This window comes from Scomber japonicus, chromosome 21 (genome assembly GCF_027409825.1).
Source record: "Scomber japonicus isolate fScoJap1 chromosome 21, fScoJap1.pri, whole genome shotgun sequence".
NCBI lineage: Eukaryota > Metazoa > Chordata > Actinopteri > Scombriformes > Scombridae > Scomber > Scomber japonicus.
Genome location: NC_070598.1, coordinates 14641036 through 14661794, shown reverse-complemented (window position 1 = coordinate 14661794; position 20759 = coordinate 14641036). Strand labels below are relative to the sequence as shown.

Sequence of the window (20759 nt, the reverse complement as noted above, 5' to 3'; positions counted from 1 at the left end):
GAAAACACGTCAGATGAATTCATGCAAAGCGATTTTGTGGTTATCTCCCCTCATTACAAATGCAGGTCTGTTTTTAGAGGCGTCACAGGAAAGTTAAAAGGGATCACATTTCCCACAGTCTCTTTGAGTTGCTTCTTGTTTTTCCCTTTTTTTTTTGTCCACAGCGGGAAATCCAGTTGTCCATTTCTCAGTGAGAGTCAAGGCAAAATTTGCCCATGGAAATTTCCACGTGTACCCCAAGGCACCTGAGAGAAAGTGGGCATTTCCCTCTGTTGGCAACACTGTGTGTCTGTTTTTTCATTACATACCAGCTGCCATAGAGTCTCAGAGTGGGACTATCCCACGCATGGTGTCACGAATCTTAATACAAAGCACAAAGAAAAGAATACAGTCAAAATGGATGATAGGGTTGGTATCCTCACTATGGTATGGAGTCTGAATGGCCGCATCAAGGGTTAATAGTCATCGTAGGTGTTGAAGTCGGTGAAGTATGCGTTGGTATAGGTCTTCCCAGCAAGCTGTGGGTTGAAGTACTTATTTCTTTCCTCCAGAATCAGATTGTTTTTGTTGAAGGCCTGCGGATAAAAAAATAAAAAAATAATAAAAGAAGATGGAGAGGAGATAGGGAGAGGGGTCAGTATGGACTTGTTTCCAACACATGGATCAAGTGATTACTCAGCCTAGATGGCAAGGTAAAAGCAAATCCATCTAACCCAAAACAAAAAGGAAAAAAAGGGCAACACAAATCAATGGGAGGCCGCTCAGTGAATGAAACATACATTTCACAGAGCAAGGTCAAAGCATTTGCAAACAGGGAGGAAAAATGATAAGCCAAGGCTAAATAATTTTGATGCGTGTCCGTATGGCCACCTCTGTCATCTCTAATACCCAGCATCAGCAGTTTTTATGGCCCTCAGATTGTTGGTACTTCAGGACAATCAAAGCCATAAAAATCAATCACAACAAAGTCACTTTTCTGTTAAACATTAAGGAAGAGCCATGGGGGCATCTTCTCTGTCCCTGCATGACATAGTAAACATGGAATGAGCGTCTGATGTGGTGCTCAATACAACATCAGCAATTTGGCAAATGGATGTGTTCATATCCAGTCTGTGGTGGAGTGCGTGTCGGGAGTTCCCCGGGGCAATGTAATTGAACACTTGATGATGCTGCATTTACTGTTGATGGATCTTTCCAACTGACATTGATACTAGGAAACTAGTGTGCTGGACAATAAACTCATACATTTTGCTTCTTTGCCATTATGTGATTTGCACACAAAGGGAATGTAATCAACACTCCCGTAGCCCCACAGACGGTTATATATCTCTGCAGGTGGCCCCATGGCTGCATTTAAACAGCTGCGCTATGATGCTTGTTAGCTTCATCTACTTTGTCTTCTTTCTTTAAATGTCTTTAATTGGCTGAAGAATGATTACATGTGAGTTTTGGTGCAGTAAACAAAAAAAACTGCTTCAATTAAGTGGCATTAGTGATAGAGAGGTAACAGATGAGCATTTTAAAACAGCATCGCAATGAATTTACTTTCTTAACCCATCCAATGAAACTATTGAGACGAGTAAAAATACGACAAAACAAGAAAGACAAACATGAAAAAAACATGCAAATGGAGGCACTTATTGAGAGAGAAAAGTAAAGCGGGGGTGGGCGGGGGGTGGGGGATACACTGCCTTCTCACAAGCCAGGAGGGAGAAGGGGAGGGGTCCTGCGTGATGGACAAATGGAGGGATGGAGGGGTCTGAGCAGAGAAAGAGAGTCTGTACTCCAACCTGCCACACACATGAAGTGCCACAGGAAGTGGAAGGGGCACGGTGGGTAAGAGGAAGTAGTAGTGGTTGGGGGTCAAAGAGTTGTTGAGGGGGGGTCAAGAGGCGGGATGTTGTAGAGGTCAGAGGTCAGTGGTTAGTAGAAAATCTCCAGGCCACGCATGGACACCCCCATGTTAGCAGAGAGAGGCTGGTGCATGGCGGGGTCATCCAAGGGCAAGAGTACCGACACATCTGGCTGCAAGGGGGAGAGGAATGGGCAAGAGTCATCCTCAAAGAAACCCTATGGCCAAATCTCTCTTATCATGTTTCTCTCTCTGGAAACATGATAAACTGTACATGAAACAACAGTAACTGACATTTGTGATCATTAACTAGACTACTCCATTTGGCCAACAAAGCAGTATGAACGGTATCTGTCGTTTATGAAAATTACACATTGTGCATAATAATGACTAATGTGTCATCCCAATCAGGATTTGAGTGTTGATCATTCCTTCCTATAAACACTCAAAAGGAGGCATATCATGGTTTTGCACATTTCAGTGGCTCAAAATTCTCATCCGAATCATGTTGGCTCACTGAGTGAACGCTGGAGGCAGAATGTGCTTTTGGAAAATTAGAGGGTTCATTTGTCATGTAGCTCCTTTTGTATTTTCACATGGACTGTCTATATTCATATCAGCCTCTATCTGCTACTGAACTAACTGAATTATGTCCTACGCTCCTGACTGTAATTGGGTGACAGATGAACGCTCCTCACACCTTTATTTTGCAATGAAATTACATTCAGAGAGGTTTGCTCTGTGCCAATGGATCTATATCCTCACTCTGTAGCATTCTTTAAAAACAAAAAAAACTTCTTATCTGTGAAGTAGTTTTGCAAACAGACATCCAGGTAGTCACTTCAATTATTGCTGCTTTTGAAGACATCCTCTGACAAAATTGAGCATCCAACTCTTTAAAACAAAAAAAACCCACAAAAAAACCCCACAAAAAAACAACTGCCTAAAAGTTAGTGATTTATCAGTATTAAAGTAAGGAACCAAATCCAATTGATAGTGCAGATACCAAGCAAGAGTCAGTGGAAAAAAATGTGCAAAATTACCAACTGACCATTAGCTAAAGGAATTAATTAAACATGTATTTGTCTGTTCTTACTTAAGCTGCAAACATCATGTTTGGCTGTCAGTTTAGTGTTTAGTGCTACTTCCATGGTCAAGAGATAGCACATCACATAGTTTTGGTGTTCGAAGTAATGTTACCAAAAAAGAATATTAAGATATAATAAGAAAATTGTTTTAATACTTTTGGCAAAATATAATGTATGTATAGCCAGCAAGAACATGAGTCTCATTTAAAAATAAGTAAACTCGAGATGGCTTTTCCGCACAACACATAAAGCTAATGTCAGCTTTATGAACTAGTCCGCTAAACCGTATAAAGTCTGCCAGCTGACAAAATTGAAAGTGGCCAACTAGAAGAATAATTCATTGTTTGAATTTCAAAATCTGCTGCCATTATCATTGTTTCCTGCTGTGTGAGAATGAAAAGATTTACAGGCGTAAAACAGTAACTTACAGGGATCTCGCATAACAAATAGTCAGTTTAGCTCCTTTGAGACTAGGATTTATGCCAGTGGCTTTCTATGTCCAATAGCTGATCATCAGCAGTCAGAACAATTGGTACAAGAGCCTCAAAGTGGCCAGCTAGTGCCAGACTATCTTAAAAACGTAATTTCTAAAAAAATATATTTTGATTTCAATTTGTGGTTTGGTAAAAATGAAGACCACGTTCATTGCCTCTGAACCTTGTTTTTAGGCAAAACAATGCGTGGGGTGTGAAAGTAGCTGAAACACTCTATTCAGAGTGCTGGAAATTCTTGAAAATAGCCCAGCTGGAGCATGAAGTAGCTATGGACAAGCACTAATCACTAGCTCAGTCTGGCACTAAAAGTCTGGTGGATAAGAGGCTGTTTGTTCCGTGAGAGTAGCTGGATCTCTGTCAGTGACTCTGGTGTATTTGACAGTCTGCACTTTAGTGCAATAATGATACAAAGATCCTGTCTAAGCAGGGAGATGTGCAGATGCGCAGTCTCTTCCCTGATTACCTACCCACGCGCTGGTAAGTAATTGCATTAGTACGTTATGAGAAAGCAGTGTATGACCATTGACACAGAACAAAGTCACACACTGAGACACACAGTAGAGCACACAGAGAGAAAATATACGCACACCTGCCGAAGACTAAAGAGTGTCAGTGCACTAGGTGGTGTGACAGTTAGAGTCATGCAGTAAGAAAGTGTATTTAATCACAACTGACATTAGAGGAAGTGCAAACAGTTGCTCACTGACTCAGACTGGGAGTGTGAGATCAGTTGATAAAGTAAGCAGAAAGGAAATGTTAGAAATGCTGCTTTGCCTCTACACATCCAGACATCGGTTAAGTGTGACCCACAGTGAACCCCTTATGCAAACCTGTCCACAGACCTTAATGGCTTCCACGGAGTCATATTTGTCCAGTTTGTTGATGTGATTGGTGATGCTGGTGTTGAGCGGTGCGGCAGAGATGGGGTGAATGACGGTGGCATCGTGCGACTGCTGTTGGTAGCGCTGGCAGTAAGAGTAGACCAGCAGGGTAACCAGACAGCCGAGGATGGAGCTACTGAGCCCCACGGCAATCATATGGAACAGGTTGAAGTCTGAAAGAAGAGAGGGAGGGGGAGAGGGAGGATCAGAAAGAGGCTGGGGGTAATTCTTTGTCAATTCATACAAGTGGAAGTGGTAATTGTAGCTGCAATTCATATTGTAATGTGAATATGGAGTTCTGTAACAAAAAAGACCCTTCTGGACTGTTAAAGATATTAACTAATATTTGTCCCGTCTTTCTTTCTCTTCATCTTATTTCCCTCTTATTCTTTTTATTTTTCTGTGTGTCAGTGGAAACTATGTTACAGATGACAATTATGCTCAAAACCAACGTAATGTAACACTTACAGCAACTACCATCAAGTTAAATGAGACGGTTAGAACAGCCTGTAGCCTGTCTGAGAGGCAAAACACAGGACAAAAAAGGTCCCAAAATCCTCACTTCTCCCCATGTAGCATATTGCTGTGAGCACAAAAAAGCCAGTCGAAGGCAATTTAGAGGAATCTATGAGCATTTTCATCAACTCAGAGCAATTTCATACACTGTTTTCAAACACTGTTAAAAGTAATTTTATCCATCCAGTCAGACTCTGCTGTAACTGTGTAAAAAAAGGCTTTGGATTTTACTGTACAGTATATCCTAAGCCAATGAAAGTTGAGATAAACCATCAGAAGCTACTACTTACAGGATTTATATAAGACAGCAACATTTGCAGAGAATGTTGTCTTCCACGCTGCACTTCAGATGACAATATTTTAAAATGAGAGCTGATATTTACGGCTTGAGAAGAAGGATGTATTTAAAAAAAATACAAAGCATCTCAGACTACTGCCAGATATGATTGGGTTACCATTGCTCTTTAATGTGTCTTTGGTGCATTTACAGCTGGATTTATCAGTGTATAACTGCTAAGCACAAAAGGAGAGCTATCTTATTGCCTGAGATACTATATATGTGTAATACCAAGTGCCTTTTTGTTTCTCTCCCTTTCTTGCACACACAAATACACACACACATATAAATTACCTCCACAGCGCCTCTCCTCCTGACTGGAGCGTGCAATCGAGACTTCTGATAAAGGAGAAGAAACAGCAGTATTAGGGCAAAAAAACCATACAAACACACCCCTGTTAGCATGACAAATTGTACCCTTGAAGGTGAATGTGGAGCGAAAGCTGAAGTCAATATGAAACAGATTATCGTAAAAACGCCACAAGCTAATCACGGCTGTGGCACCTGGAGTGGTTTATGAAAAGTATCAGCTCTCATTAAAGGAAATGAAGTACAAGACGTTGCTAATGAACCTTAATGGACTACCTTTCCCATTAAGGGGGATGGATGATAAGGTTTAAAGGAAAATGGGTAATTCTATAAAGACCTGTGAAGGACTTTCATGTGCATTGTTTCCCTGCCAATTAATACAGAAAGGTTACAAATCAATGTTTTAATTAAATGTTTATTCTATCTAATGCTCAATGATTCCTGAGGTTTAAAGATTCTGCACATGAATGTTGAATTAATCGTTGGACCAAATTTTTTTGAACTTTTAGCCAATTATATTTAAACATTTAATAATAGTTGGAGTGTTCCCAGTTGACAATGTGAATAAGCATTCTTTGTAAAAGTTGCTTTCTCAATCCTGTTGTAGCATAGGTCAATGCTCTCGGGTTTCACATTACTGACTGTCAATAAGGAGATGCCTGTCTAAGCAGATATCATTAGTAAGGGTGTGTGTCTTTAGGATACGTGTGTGTGCATGTGTCTTTCTGAACTTTGTGCTTTGAAAGGGCATTTTTGTGCAATTGTTTCATTTTGCGAGTGGCTTCAATATGGTTTATCTTAGGAGGGTAAAGTTTGACATTTTTAACTTATTTGCTTTCTTGCAGAGAAGAGGATAGCATTCTTTTGCCTGTAAAAAGAAACTGTTGGCTTAGCACAAACACCACTCAAGGGGAAACAGTTAGCCTGGCTCTGCCCAAAAATAACCAAATCAACAATTTAATAAGGCACGGATTACACAAACAAGATAGATAAAAGATGTTAACTAGTTAGCTTTATGTCACCAGCACCCGGGTTGTCTAATCTTTGGACTGAGCCAAGCTAGCTGTTTCCTCCTGTTTCTTTGTGCAGAGCTAAATTTACCCGCTCCTGGCTTCAGATTAATATTTAAAAGACAAATATGACATTCGTATAAATCATCTAACACCAGACAGAGAGGAAAAAGAAAGAAGAAAGCATATTTGAAAATGTCAAACTTTTCATTTAACATTAATACTTCATTAGGAGAGGATGTTTCTGTTTTAAAGGTAAGATCATTGATAAAACATATATGCTAAAACTTTGTTTAGAACCCCCCCCCCCCCAAAAAAACCTCATTAACCAGGTGCAGAAAACAGCAACCAGGAGATATTTTCTTCTATCATGACGTGAAAGAGAAACTGCTGGTGTAAGTGTTTTTTAGTCTGAGCTCATAATGAAAGTGAGCAGTGGGGTTGTTGGAATGAGGAGGTGTTACATGCCCCTGTGTAATCACCTGCCGCACTCAGGCATCCTTGAGCAAGACAGTAATCCCCGCCGTTCTCAAATGTGCTGTCCTGTCGCTGAACCTGACCTCTGACCTTAGACAAGCCCCTTCGAGGGATCAATAACGCACTTCATTATCACAGGATTCTTGGAAAATGAGCTGAATTACCACTGTGGGCATATGGTGGTGGTGGGTGGTGCGAAATGTGTGTGTGCACGCTCAAAGTTGCGTGTTAAGTTATGCATAAGTGCCCAAGACTTTACTAAAGAGAGGAAGTTTGTTCCCACAAAGACTGCAATGTAAGTGTATGTGTGTGATTACCTGGTATAAAATTGGAGTCAGGGGAGCATGGTCTGGTTTCACTGGTATTTCCTGAGCACTGGTTTCCAGTGGGAAACAGGACATCACAGTGACGCACACGCAGCTGGGCGCCGTTGGAGTCACAGTGGGACCACTCCGACCAGCTGGACCAACTCTCTGGAAACAGAAATGACAGTATATCTCACAACCTGTCCAGTATGTCCATATATAAGTTCCTATATATGTGTGTGTGTGTATGTGTGTGTGTGTGTGTGTGTGTGCACTGTACTGTATGAATTTGTGTATTCCGTCAGCTGCATATTAGTCATACATGAGTGCCCTCAGAGAGGCTGAGAGAGACTAAAGAAAATAAGCAATGAACCTGTGATGGATTGGTGGCCGAGTAAGGGCCCTAAGCTGCTTATCACTAAAGAGTGTGTGTTTGTGTGTGTGTGTGTACCTGGACAGGGCTGTGTATTGCACAGTGCTTCCTCAGTATGCAGGCCCAAGCAGATGTCTCCTCCGTAAGCTGGCGGGGGGTTGCTGCAGGTTCGCGTCCTCATGTAGTGTCCTCCTCCACACGTCACCGAGCACTTGGACCATGAAGACCAGCATGACCAGCTGCCATCCACTAAACCAAACAACATTTCAATCCGTTATGCAGCTGATTCCTTACATTGTAATCTCAAGGCAGACTTTACTATCAAAATGCTTTTGTTAATGCTGAACCTGTCAAAAAAAAGAGTGATTATATAGGTATACAAAAGAACTTGTTTAATTGATGTGAAACTGCATAAAATAGTTGTGACATTGCACAGGCTCTTGTTTTCTAGGAGAATATTTCCCCAAAATTCATGCTCTCTTGTTTTCTAGGATTTAGGTTCCAGGTCATTTCAAAAGACAATTTCCTCCAAACATCAAGTGATTGGAAGTCATTCCGAGCCATCTTAAACAACGATGCGTAACGCAAGAATATGAAGCAATTTGAGTGCTTGTGTGTGTGTGCGCGTGTGAGAAAGAGACTGTTTTCATGTGACAGGAAGTGTGCTTCATCCAGCTGTTACAGCAAACCTCTGACCCCCCGAACTCAACAGCCTCTCCTGCGATTAATAAAGATTAATGAACCGTTGCATTGTTGTTTCTCCCTTTATGTGGTGCCAAATGGCAAACATGACATAGTTAAAAATGTATCAGTATCAGCACAAACATATAAAGAAGACATAAATAGATGGATAGAGGGAGAGATGGGGATGTGGGAGTAAAAAGAGCATTAAAATGGGGCAATCTTTAGCCATGAATCACAACAGAGGTAAATACTCTGCCAATCATGTGGATAAAACCTCACTTCATTGTGGCAGAGAGAAATTCCCTTTTCGGAACCACTTGAGAATTGCTTTTAAAGACCTGCGGATGGCTGGCAGCACTGTGCAGGTAATTGAAGTTGCTGATGCTTTTTGTCATCTCAGTGTAATTTCTCTATCACAAAGTGACACATAAGTCGATTTCTGGCCCTCGATGACGGATTGTCTCATCTTAGGCGTAGACGCAAGAAAAACATGGATTCATTTGTTTCCAAACCAGATGGATGGGAGGTCTAACACCTTTTCTCTCCTTCTCCCTCACAGTGTATTTAAAAAGAACTAGATTAGCCCTAGGAGGATTACAATTGGTCTACGGGCATGGTGGGCCCGCCTCAAAATATCATCTCACTTTCAGAGGGCTTTCAGAGGGATGCTAATTGAGTATGCATTAGTATTCATCATAGACATGTCTATAAATATATTTGTATTTATATACACACTTGAGTAGCTTGGTTGAATCTGTTCCTTTGAGGGACAAGAGTGCAGTGGTGTTCATCAAAATAGTGTAGCTGTGGTATTATTACAGTCAAAATCTCTGGATAGGAGTACAACATATATTAGCATAGTGATGTGGCACAGCAAAATAAAAAGCCATTCACTTGACATTTTACTCGAGGGGGAACACTTGTGGCAACCAAACAGGCTGAGCATCTCTGGATAAAGCAAATATTATGCTCTTAGATCCATCCAAAGTCTTCATCTGAGCACAGAGCCGATAACAACTCACCCTATTAGCGACTGCGTTCAAGCTGGTGGGAGCTGAATGGCGTGCACTTTCGCTGAACGAATTAACAGGCTGTAAAAATAGTATCGATGGTCGTTAACTCTCTTGTCTCTTTTGCTTGCTTACTGGGTGGCAGCAGTTATGAAGACAGATCACGGGTGCTTTAGGCGACGTGCGGATCCAGGCTTTTAGTGAGATACCCAAACCCTTCTCCGGGGGGCTTGATTAATAATCATCTGAGACAACGTCCTGCTTGTCTGCTCGGCGTCTGTGTTGGATACCAGGTGTGCCTTATGCCAAACTAAGCCCTGGATTTCCATTTAGACAGCTTACTTCCCTTGTCAGACAGAGTATTCTTTTAATTAGAAAGCTTCCTTTTGCCGTCTTCCGCCAGAGGAGTGTTGAAAATGCATTGTCTCAGGGCTTTTCACAACAGAATAGGGCCTCCCATAGCTGGCAGCATAATTACCCAGCAATGTAATTACATACTGGAGCACCGCAGGGATTGTCTCTTTGATTCCTGGTGTAAATTGGGGTCCTCGTCACACCTCTTATCTGCAACTGATTTCTTTTGTGGTTCCCTATGATTTGGTAAGTCATTTTGTCACTATAATTCCTTATCCATTAATCAAGGGAAAAACATTGCCTGGGTATGGGTACTGTGTATTTATCTGTGTGAGAGAAAAAGAGAAGCTGGTTGGGTAATTGACTCCTGATCTTGTGTGTGTTTTTATCTCTGTGTGTCCCCTGCTCATGTCCTCAGTGATGTTTTTGTATATGTGTCTTAGTATGTAGTATGTGTATATTATACATGTGTGCATCCTTTACCTGGACAAGGGGTGATGTTACACTCCTGATACTCCTGTGCGGGCCCCTGGCAGGTCTGACCTCCATACTTGGGCTCTGGGTTGCTGCAAGTCCTCTTTCTACTGCGGATTCCCCGGCTACAGTCTCTGCTACACTGGGACCAGGAACTCCAGGATGACCAGCCGCCGTTTACTGTGTGGCCTGAGATCCTTCCGAGACGAAGCACCTCACCTGTTGGGTTTAGAGAGTAGACAATGTTAAAAAAAGAGATCACTATCAAAACAACTGCTTACACCAGTGGTATTGTTAGCTTTTCTCAGCATTAAAAAAAGATTTCCTTTAAACCCTGTTGTTTTCTGTGAGAAAGCGGATGATACTTGTCATCCCTTCCTGGCATCACCGTGTGGATTTGAAGAGCAAGAAGAGGGGCAGAGAGTCAGTGACAGCTCTGGATAACAGTTACTTTGCCTTTACTTGTGCAGCAGGGAGATACTTTAAAAGCTTTAGCTTGATTTAAAAGAGTGCCCACCTCTTGTTTTCTTGTTCTTTTATTGCTGAAAAGCAGAGAACTCGCCAAGTGCATGCAGTATAGAGGCTCATAGAGGCTGTTAATATTACTAAATCATATCTGAAATTATATGATATATACATACATAATAGAAGATTTGTCCATTCAAGACCATAGTAACCATGGCAGCATGGCTGCTTTCATGGTCCCCAGAGGCCTTGTGTTAATTTCTAATTAGCAAAAGTCAGTGTGCTAACATGCCATTCTAAGATAGTGGACATAGTAAACATTAAACCTGCTAAACATCACGCTGACCTTAGCATTACATTATTTACAGAGCTGCTCGTATTGCTGCTAATTATTTGTGCACTAGAACAGAACTGAAGGAACTTCATTTCTAACAAAGCAGCTATTTAATGTTCACTTCAGTGTTTTTATTCGAAATATTGGACCACTAATAAAACTGTTACAAAGCAAAAAAGTCAGAGTATAAAAAAGTAACCTGACAAATTCACTCAAGATAGTGGAGCACAGGAAAGATAAATACAGTCAATAGACAGATGGATGTAACACTGATGGCATCAGCAATCAGCTGCACAAATGCAATCTATCATTACATTTTTCACAGACCTCTTGTCATTTTCTAAAGATGGACTTGGTGAGAGCTGAATGTGTCCTGTCAACACGTGGACATGCTTGCTCATCAAACAACATCAGTCAAATAATCTGTGTACTCTGTTCTGGAATGAGCTGAGTACAGGATTCCTAATGACATATGAAACCGTAATTTCTATTAAACTATAATTACTGCACGCATTAATCAGCACCATGGAAATGTGCCTTGTGGTAAGACACAGAGAGCAGAATCAGTGAGGAAGAAAAGCTTCTGGCCTTTCTGAATGAAAAGACTGAACTCATCCGTTTGAGTGAATAGTAATCACCTCCAATGCAATTAGTCACTGTCCAATCACCTTTCTGATGATTTACTCATTCAACAAACAAAACTATTATCTACCTTTTCTGATAACAATGGAAGTCTTAATTTTTAGCCTGTGCTCCCTCTGCTTTGCATCACTCTGCTCTTTCTTGCTGTTTTTCTTGATCTCTTTAAAGGAAAGAGTTGAAACAGTCAACAGAAGCACATCTGGATCCTGAGGCTTAACCACTCGACCATGCCACGGCAACCTTCCTTTTTTGTCTGATTCTCCTTTTAATCTCCTGATTTATCGTTTTTATTATCTCTACCTCATCTGTTTTGCTCACTGCCTCTTGTATCCCTTCTGTTCCTTTCTGTCTATCTTTCCCATTAACCTTCTCTTGCTTTTTGTCTCCGTCTAACACTCTCTCTCTCTGTCCTCCAACCTGGCCTCGTTGTTTTGTCAGCGTGTCCTTTTCACTGACAGTTAACGTGGCGCGGCTGCTTTGTATTCTCAGGGAGAGGACAGTGTGTTTACCTAGCGCAAATCCTCGACCTCTTCATAACTATGGCCAACCTTGGCAGTGCACAGGCCGCCTCACCCCAGCATCAAGCTGGCATGAGTGCTGACAGGCCCGTCGAGGCCCCCGCTCTTTATCGATTCTGAGCAGGCAGTGGCACTAACAGTCCCTCCTGCCACTGTGACCCGTACTCTTCACAAGCCCTCTTTAGCCCAAGAGACTGGACTGCTGCTCAGCTCTAAAGGAAATGGAGTGCTTCATAATCATCCCTCTCATACACGCAACCATGTACACACACTTTACAAGAGCCTTTTAGTCATCTGGACACACAGAGGACAATGGACACAAAGTATTTTACTTACAATCCACACACACCCCAATACAGGTATTTACAAGTACACAAATATACACTTAATTACTCAAACACAGTACCCACACACAGCACTGCACACTCAGTTTGCTCAAGCATTGGCCTATGACTGTTCTGCTGCACTGTGTGTATTGTTAATGTTACTTCACAGGGGCTGCCCTCCCGTCGCCAAAACAAACAGCGTGGTGCCCTCCCTTTCAAATAGGTAGTGACTGGATCTATCGATCCACAGCAGAACCACACACAGCCAGAGAGAATTAATCCTTACTCTCCTGACGAGCTGGGCTGAGACAAAGGACACAGTGCAACATCTAATAGTCCCCACTGCAAAGAAACTAGGACATAAAAACGTTTCCTCCCTCCCCTTGCTCAACCTCACACCCTGCTCAAAGGCAAAATACACTGTAAACAAACTTATGAACTTCTGTGTGTGTGAGAGAGAGAGAATATAGGCGTATGTGTGGGAAAAGGAGTAAGAGGGACTTTGAGGCCACACAGACATGCAATACTGTGCAATCTAACGTAGTGTATAGGCAACTGTAAAGGCACTCAAACATTCAAAGAAGTGAGAGGAATGAGGCCGAATGAGGAGGAAAGTAAGAGACGGATGGAGGCAGTAATGGAGACGAGATGACATCCGCAAACCGGAGAGACAAGTCTGCTTCGAGACAGATGTGAGAGACAGAGAGGTGGAAAAATCGCAAACCTTCAGGAGGGAGGAGAGACACACTGTCATGTGTGAACAAAGTTTTATCAACACCAGAAAAAAACACTGGACCACACTGAGAGAGAGAAGTGGAGAAGTACTTCCTCCACCCTGTCCTAGATTCTGAACAGCACATTTACTCCCCATTACTCTTCCTCCCCCTCCTCCTCCTCCTTTACTTTTCAGATCAGCAGTGTCTCCCTGTGGAGGAAGCAATGTTCTTCAATGTGTGTGTGTGGTGTGTGTGTGTGTGTGTGTGTGTGTGTGTGTGTGTGTGTGTGTGTGTGTGTGTTCGTACATACAAATGTGTGCCTATGTTTTCTTATGTCATGCCATACCAAACCATGAAATGAAAGACTCTGGTTGCTTACAGTTGTAAGATATGACAGTATTCCCTGAATGGTCCTGAAGTCTGCCAGGCGATAGTATACTCAGCTACCCTCCAGTGGGAAATTCTCATGGAAGAGCCAATTAAAAGTTTCTAAGGGCACAATTAAAACCCCATCCCTGAAGAGCATGAGGGATCAGTGCACATCTACAAAAACACAGACATATATGAGAACACAAGAACATGGATATATACTTGCAAGCCTGATATGAGTGCATGTTTCTTGAATTCACTTGAACAAAGCTTGTTAGTGTGACACATTTTTACAGGAGGACTGAAGGCCCAACCTACACTTTCAGAGTGTGGCGGCCTCTACTAAAACAAAGTCATAACCTACTTTTACACTAGGTTTGACTACAATGAGATTTATTGGACTGTGTCTGTTCTGAAAACCTACTGTGGGCACGAGCAATATTTGTTTATTTTGTTGCATTTGCAGGGTTTCATGTTAGAAGTGATTTCCAGTGGGTGAAACATTTCCAGGCCATTAACTTCAAATCACACATTATAGTTCCCATCACTGCCAACATCTGACAATTTCAGTTAGCTGCCAAACAGCAACAATTTCAACATGTGCTATTCTTTTAACAATATCCATATTTGATTATTGTTTTTTATCTAGAGAATTTGATTTTCCTGACAGTATTTCAGAATTGCAAGATATGTTTTCAATTTTTGATTGACAATGCCTCCTTGAATGCACCAACAAAGACAGTGTTAAAATGGTTCCTGTGGTACAAAACCCAACTCTGACAAGAAAATTGTGGTAAATAAATGTTTACTGTGATGTATTACCCTCTACGTGTAGACTTCAAGTCTTTTAGTTTGATGAATAGATTGAAAGGTGGAAATTCAGTCTATGGTACACTTTAGAAAAGTGTTGGCGACAAAGTAAATGATATATATTTTGTAGTAAATCAGCACAAATGTGGTTGAATTTGACTTTGGTGCTTGCACATAAGCTCTCATGACAGCTTTTTGTTTAAGTGAACACATAAAACGAATATCATGAGGGGGAAATTCAAGACCATTCTCTCTCCATTTATCCCTCTTGCCAATACAATCACAGGTAACACAAAATACCAGCTGGTACTACATGCTGTAGTGGTGGGTTTGTCGTAATTGTAGGTGCTTTCAAAAGCAAACTCCAACAACCTGAAATTGCCAACAAGCTGTACAAACAGGATTGATTTTTTCTAGAAAGAGTAAGAAAACTTGCTTCCATCAAAGAAACATCCATTTCCTTCTCGCTGGCAATTTGAAGTACCACAGCGCTGCTCTCCACTCTGAGGTAGCATACAGTCTGATTCGTCAAAACAAGCAACACAGTGGAAAGTGACCCAATGTCAGAGCAGACCAGTGAAGACAAGCTTATCACTAGTTCAGAAAATGTGAGACTAGAAACTTCTTCTGTGTGTAAAACCTGATTAAAAGCTGCAGTTAGGTGTTTTTAAGAGCTCAGAGCCATAATTTCATATAGCCATGTTGAGCAAGGATAAAAACAACACTGTCAAGAAAAATTAACTCTGTTGGCACAAAGTTCAATTTTCTTGACAGTGTTGTTTTTATCCTTGCCAACTCTAGCTTGCTAAATTGTTGACACCATATCGTAAAAATCCGTGCTGCTCTATGTCTGCCATATTGGGAGCAAAGGTGAAACAGGCAATCTAATAGTGTCCTGAAAATTTGGTGTGAAGGACAAATACAATCGCGGGGTTGTCATCTCCATCTGGTTGTAATCGGAGCGAGAGTATGGGTTACGTATTTAACTGAGCATGACAGACAGAGAGACATATAGGGAGAGTCATCAAGCAATTTAGTGAGACCACCAATATCACAATTAGTGATAGCAAAATGAAATGTGATCAGGTCCTAGTGGAAGAGGTTAACAAATACATTGAGTTATTACAAAAAGAAATATTACCAGAAAAACTGACATATGGGAGAGTATTTGTGACAAAGTCAATTCTCTTAGTAAAACCAAAAATGTTCCTCTCCAAAATTATTAATACAGGTGGAAAAACCTGTCCTGTACGTATTCTGTCATTGTGCCTCCGTCTCCTCCTCTCTACAATAACAAAAGTCATCTGCGTATTATCTTACACAGTTGAAAGATGCAAACCTCAGTGCGCTGCGTTAGTAGATCAGCTTGCACATTTTTTGCGGGTGATGTCAAGTTTGCACACGTTTTTACACACACAGACCTTTAGTAATTCAGGCCCTTGGAGTTTACGAGGAGCACTTGAAGGCAGCATTTAAACCTCCCCTGAAAAGAGACTAGACTTTCTACATCAGAAAAAGAATAGTAGAAGATTAAACACACTTTCGGATACTGTGTATCACTGTTTTGAACTTTGACTTTTTGGCTAAAGTTCACTATGAAAGTTCCTGTCAGATATTGTCTTCCCTTTACTGCTTTGTTGATGTATTCAGTTATTTCTAACCTCTCCAAACATCTCTGTCACTTTTGCTTTCCCATGCCGACAGAGTTTCTGTCAGTCACAAATTCTTATATCAACAAAACTGGCCAATCATCTTTCTGCCTACACTTCACCAATCAACCCATCATTGTTGGGTGCTGCTGTTAAAGTATTCCTATTGCACAGTCTACTCATCCCTATCAGTATCACGATCTCGGTCCGGAAGATTCAGCTGAGAGCTTCCATTTTCCATCTACTGACTTTACTCTATCACCAGCGTCAATCTCCAGGGGGATCCTGTTCTATCTCCTCTACTCATGGGCCTGTATTTCATGAAGATACTTCATGCTGATGGAATCTAATCACTTAAATCTTACTCTGCTGCTACACACTGTTACATTGTTAAAATATATGATGTGTGATAATGCAGTGCTCAGAATGTAAAAGACAGGGAGTACATGCCAATCTCTTAATGACTGAATATCCCCAAAAATAATTCATCCATTTTTGTAGCAGTTTCCAATAGACACCCCAAGCACAAGATGTATTGTATAACTTAAATAAAGAGTGTGATCATATGTTAAGTTAATAGTAGTGATTCTTTCTTGAAAAACCAACTAGACAACCACAGACAAAGGGTGTGCTGAAAGTGGCGAGTGAGAGTGAGGCAGAAAAACAGAAAGACAATAAGGATACTAGGATGGTTGTCATCCGTCAGAGGCGTCCCTCAGCACTGTCCTGTGTCTACTCAGTGTCTGCTCATGACATCTGCGCAGGAGAAACTAATCTGTCGCCGACGAGAAGGCCCTGGCCTTGATACCAGATCAGCTGAAGTGAAACACATCAGCCTGCTGACACGCCACCGTTTCTCTCTGGGAAAAAATGAAGCCATCACTCACCGACACAAGCCAGCAAAATTACAAACTCACAACCTCCTACAGAAATGTCTTTCATCTTACTGTACCAGTGCTTTCTTTTCCCTCAACGTGTTGTCTTCTATCTTGAGATGCAAATGGAAAAAAAAGCCCTGGGATGAACGTCTGATTTCAATGCTTTTATAAGTCTGAGCCAGCCACACTAAACTTTTGACTCTTTCTCATTACGTAGAGGTGAATGAATCTCTGTCTGTCTGTCTTTATGTCCTTCGCATATCTCGAGAAATTTTCATCTGATCTCCTTCACACTTGGCAGGTGCATTTCTGGGGACCCAATGAAATGCAACATCAAATATGGTGCAAATTGGACATGCGACACATTCAATATTAATAAACTTCCAAAAAACAACAAGCTGCTCATCCCTGCTCAGCAGCAGGGCTTCTGGGCACTGAGACTGCATGTCATTATCGGAGCTATACAACCCTACCTTGAAAGAAAAAGGGAGGGCATCTTTCTTCCTTTGATAATGTTAAAAGTTAAGCATTGTTGTTCTTCCTGACTCAATTTAAGAAAGACAAGAGAAAGAGAGAGAGGACCCGAGCAAGCTGAGAGCACGAGTGAGTGACAGAGACACAGCGCTAGTGAGCTGTGACAGCGGCAGAAAGCTTTCTTTGAGAGAGAGAACGCCTGTGAATGAGAGAAATACAATGTGATTTTCTGATTGTTTCATGGTTGTTACATTCTAAAGCACAAATAAACAACCATCAAACACTCAGTAGATGATTTACTGTGGAGACAGGCGCACTTAGTTTCTGTTTTATTTTCCCCCTCTGCATTTCTACTTTTTCATTCATTCAATACAAGCACATAATGCAGCAGTAAATACAAAGAACAACGGCACAAATCTGTGTTGTTTTTTCCTTATTTATGTGTGTGTGGGTGTGTGTGTGTGTTTGTGTGTGAGAGAGAGAGAGAGAGAGAGAGAGAGAGAGACTACTAGACCACTACTTCATCCTGAGATGTAAAACATTCAGTGAAATACGTCAACACATTTACTTTAACAACTTTAACTCTGTAGCAGAAGAAGACAGGAAATATTTTGCTACCCAACATGCCACTACCTAGGGGACAGCGAATGCCCTAGACACACCAGACAGTATGGGGCGCTGGAAAGCATTCTCTGAAAGAAAGAGCCTATGAATGAGATCAACAACTGACCAATCAGTGCTCTGTAATGCTTTCACCTTTTAGTATGAGCTCAGCTTGAGAAAAGTATTTTCACATGGTTTGCTCTAAAAAAAGAAGACAGCAAAGCAGCTTTTTCACTGTGCACTACACTTGGTGATTACATTGGGTAGGCACATCTCTTTCATAGGCATGTTGCTTCACAAAAATCATAATTTAAATAGTCTGTTGGTGCAGTGGGCAGGCCTGTTCCCAGACCAAGAGTGACTAATAACTTGCTGACTAATGATAGATTGCTGGTTTGAAAGCTGGTTAGTAATTGAGTGTTTGCTAAACTTCTCCCACGAAACAGCAATTTTCCAGCAACTGTGACTAGGCATGTCAGACCAGTCGAGCTTTGGGGTTTTTTCCAGATGACAAAGCAGTTTTTTTCTAGTAAGAAGAAATACGGCAGTATAGGTCTAAAATTCAGCCGGTAAATACAACCTATAGTTTGTGACACCAAAGGGGATTTAATAATTATGGCCTAGGGAAGTGACGCAGTTTATATGACATTAATATAAGGTGACTTCCTTATTAGGAGGAGGCGGGTTGGAGGGATGTCTAGACTTCTGTTTGCTTTTCATTTCCACCCATGAGTCGGGACATTTTTTTGTATTTTGAAGTGGTAATTTAAACGCAAGCCATGATCTTTCCCAAACCCTAATTGTGTTTGTTGTGCCTAAACCTACCCAGACCTCAACCACAGTACTGTCACACCATGAAACATAATTTGTTGACATTGATTTATAATGGTTTTGGGAAGTGGGAGTGCAGGTCCAATCAGGTGCGACCATCTATGTGGTTGTTTAATTATGAGGATGTGTTGGTAAGAGTGATAGTCAACATGCTCTCATGTAAATTGCCATCAATGGTATGTCTGGCTACTAGCTTGCTGATAACCAAGGAGCTCATTACAGTATTAACTAACTAAAAGGAGAAAAGTCTCTGCCCTGCTCTTTATTACATATGGGAAGTTTTTTTACATATGGGAAGAACTCCAGTAACACGACATAGTGTGTGTCAACTTTTTGAAAAGCTAATTAGCCAAACAGGGTTTTGTTAGAACAAAATACTGTAAGTCTGCATATTTTTCCTTATCATACATATAAGACTAAGTAGGTCTACATTGTAATGCAATATCAAGATTCCCTTGTCTCTCATCAACTGGTTATGAATCCGACTGTTGCTCTGGGACATGTAGCTTAAGCCTTTTTGTTTTGCGCAATATCATGAATGTATCCATTAAGACCTCTTTACAGGATTCCTGTTGAAATATCAATAAGTCAGCTGGAGACATCCTTTTCAATGCATGGATCTAAGGTTAGCTCAATTGGCCAGTTAGCTACAGCTAATAATATTAGCCAGCTTCATTTCAGCCAGCAAAATGGACTGTCACAGTGCAGGAATGAGAAGTCACTATAAAAAAGCATATGGGAATTAAAATGGTGTTGCAACAGTGAAAAAGGCAGATGGGGCTTCCTGGTTGTTAAGTTGCATCTATGATTACATTTATGCTGCTGGTGTCTCTTTGAGCAAGACAATGAACCTCTGGGATGCTACTTTGCTACACTGTGCTGTCACATAGGTGAAGAGGGCAGTGTGCAGGATGGAAAATATGCAAAAACCAATTGCCTTGTGTAAACCACCTGTGATGCATTATGTATAAATTATATATGAAGAGGTACTGTATTATTGTAAGCATAGAGTGAAGAGAGGAACATAATTGACAGGAAAAGGAAAGCCATGTTTTATTAAATCGCCATAGGATTTCACTACATTAACATTTAAAAATATATGTCTATACAAGCAGTTATGCAAATTATCAAATGTTTGGTGGCTTCATTCAGGCATGTGATATGTGATAAAAAGGAAAAATGGCTACAAAGGCTTCAAGACTAATCACTGGGCGTACATGACAAGAGAGGTCTTTAAATCTTAAGTAATTAACTCATCACTATCATTAAGCTACAATCACTGATACGAAACAACTCATTATGTTATATAAAAGCTTATTGTAAATGCTTGGTTAAATCATATATTCATAATCAATCTCTCATAATAAAGACAGATAAGAGATCTTAATATGAGAGACAGCAAGACTCGCAGGAAACTGGCTAGATATTGAGAAAGTCACTAGCATATCTCAAATATCAATTTATTCTCTCCATTGACAGGATTAATTCTTCATATCTGTGCATCACAGACGAGACTTCCAGGTGTGTGTCAATAAAATGTGCCTCATCTCTGAATATGATCCAAATCGTCAAATGTCAGACACTACATCTGATAGCTGTGATGCTCAAAGCAACAAACATGATGACATTCTGCCCGAGCACAGAGATAAGGAAGATCTCAGAAAAACCTTGTGGGCAGGGCTTATTACTGAATTGCAGGGAAATGACATCAGTAAGAAAACAAGTGAGAGGAAAATATTTCAAAGTTTATGCATTGGCTTCAAATGCAAAAAGAGGACATTACAGATGGGTAAATTCCTTGAAACACGGACAGTTATTTATCTGTGTAAAAGAAGCATCTCTTTATTAGCATAAACAATCTCTATGCATATTTTACCTCAGTGATTTGTTTACGTTGCTGAGATGTAAGCAAAAGCATGTGCACAAATGCATACAAACACACATAAATCCATATGGCAACCTGTTTTATAACAGCTCTAG

At 40.9% G+C, this 20759-nt stretch overlaps 2 protein-coding genes across 2 annotated transcripts in view; one reads left to right on the top strand and one right to left on the bottom strand.

Annotated features, from left to right (window-relative positions):
* The window catches only part of mtrr (5-methyltetrahydrofolate-homocysteine methyltransferase reductase), a 295323-nt gene that overhangs the window by 70140 nt on the left and 204424 nt on the right, over positions 1-20759 (top strand). The window lies entirely within an intron of this gene.
* sema5a (sema domain, seven thrombospondin repeats (type 1 and type 1-like), transmembrane domain (TM) and short cytoplasmic domain, (semaphorin) 5A) overlaps positions 456-20759 on the bottom strand; it is an 86909-nt gene continuing 66605 nt past the window's right edge. The window contains exons 16-21 of the mRNA XM_053342746.1: positions 10174-10383; positions 7721-7891; positions 7282-7437; positions 5463-5507; positions 4277-4488; positions 456-575 (exon numbers count right to left, since the gene is read on the bottom strand). Of these exons, the coding sequence (XP_053198721.1) occupies positions 456-575; positions 4277-4488; positions 5463-5507; positions 7282-7437; positions 7721-7891; positions 10174-10383 (914 nt within the window). The remainder of the gene's footprint in view (positions 576-4276; positions 4489-5462; positions 5508-7281; positions 7438-7720; positions 7892-10173; positions 10384-20759) is intronic.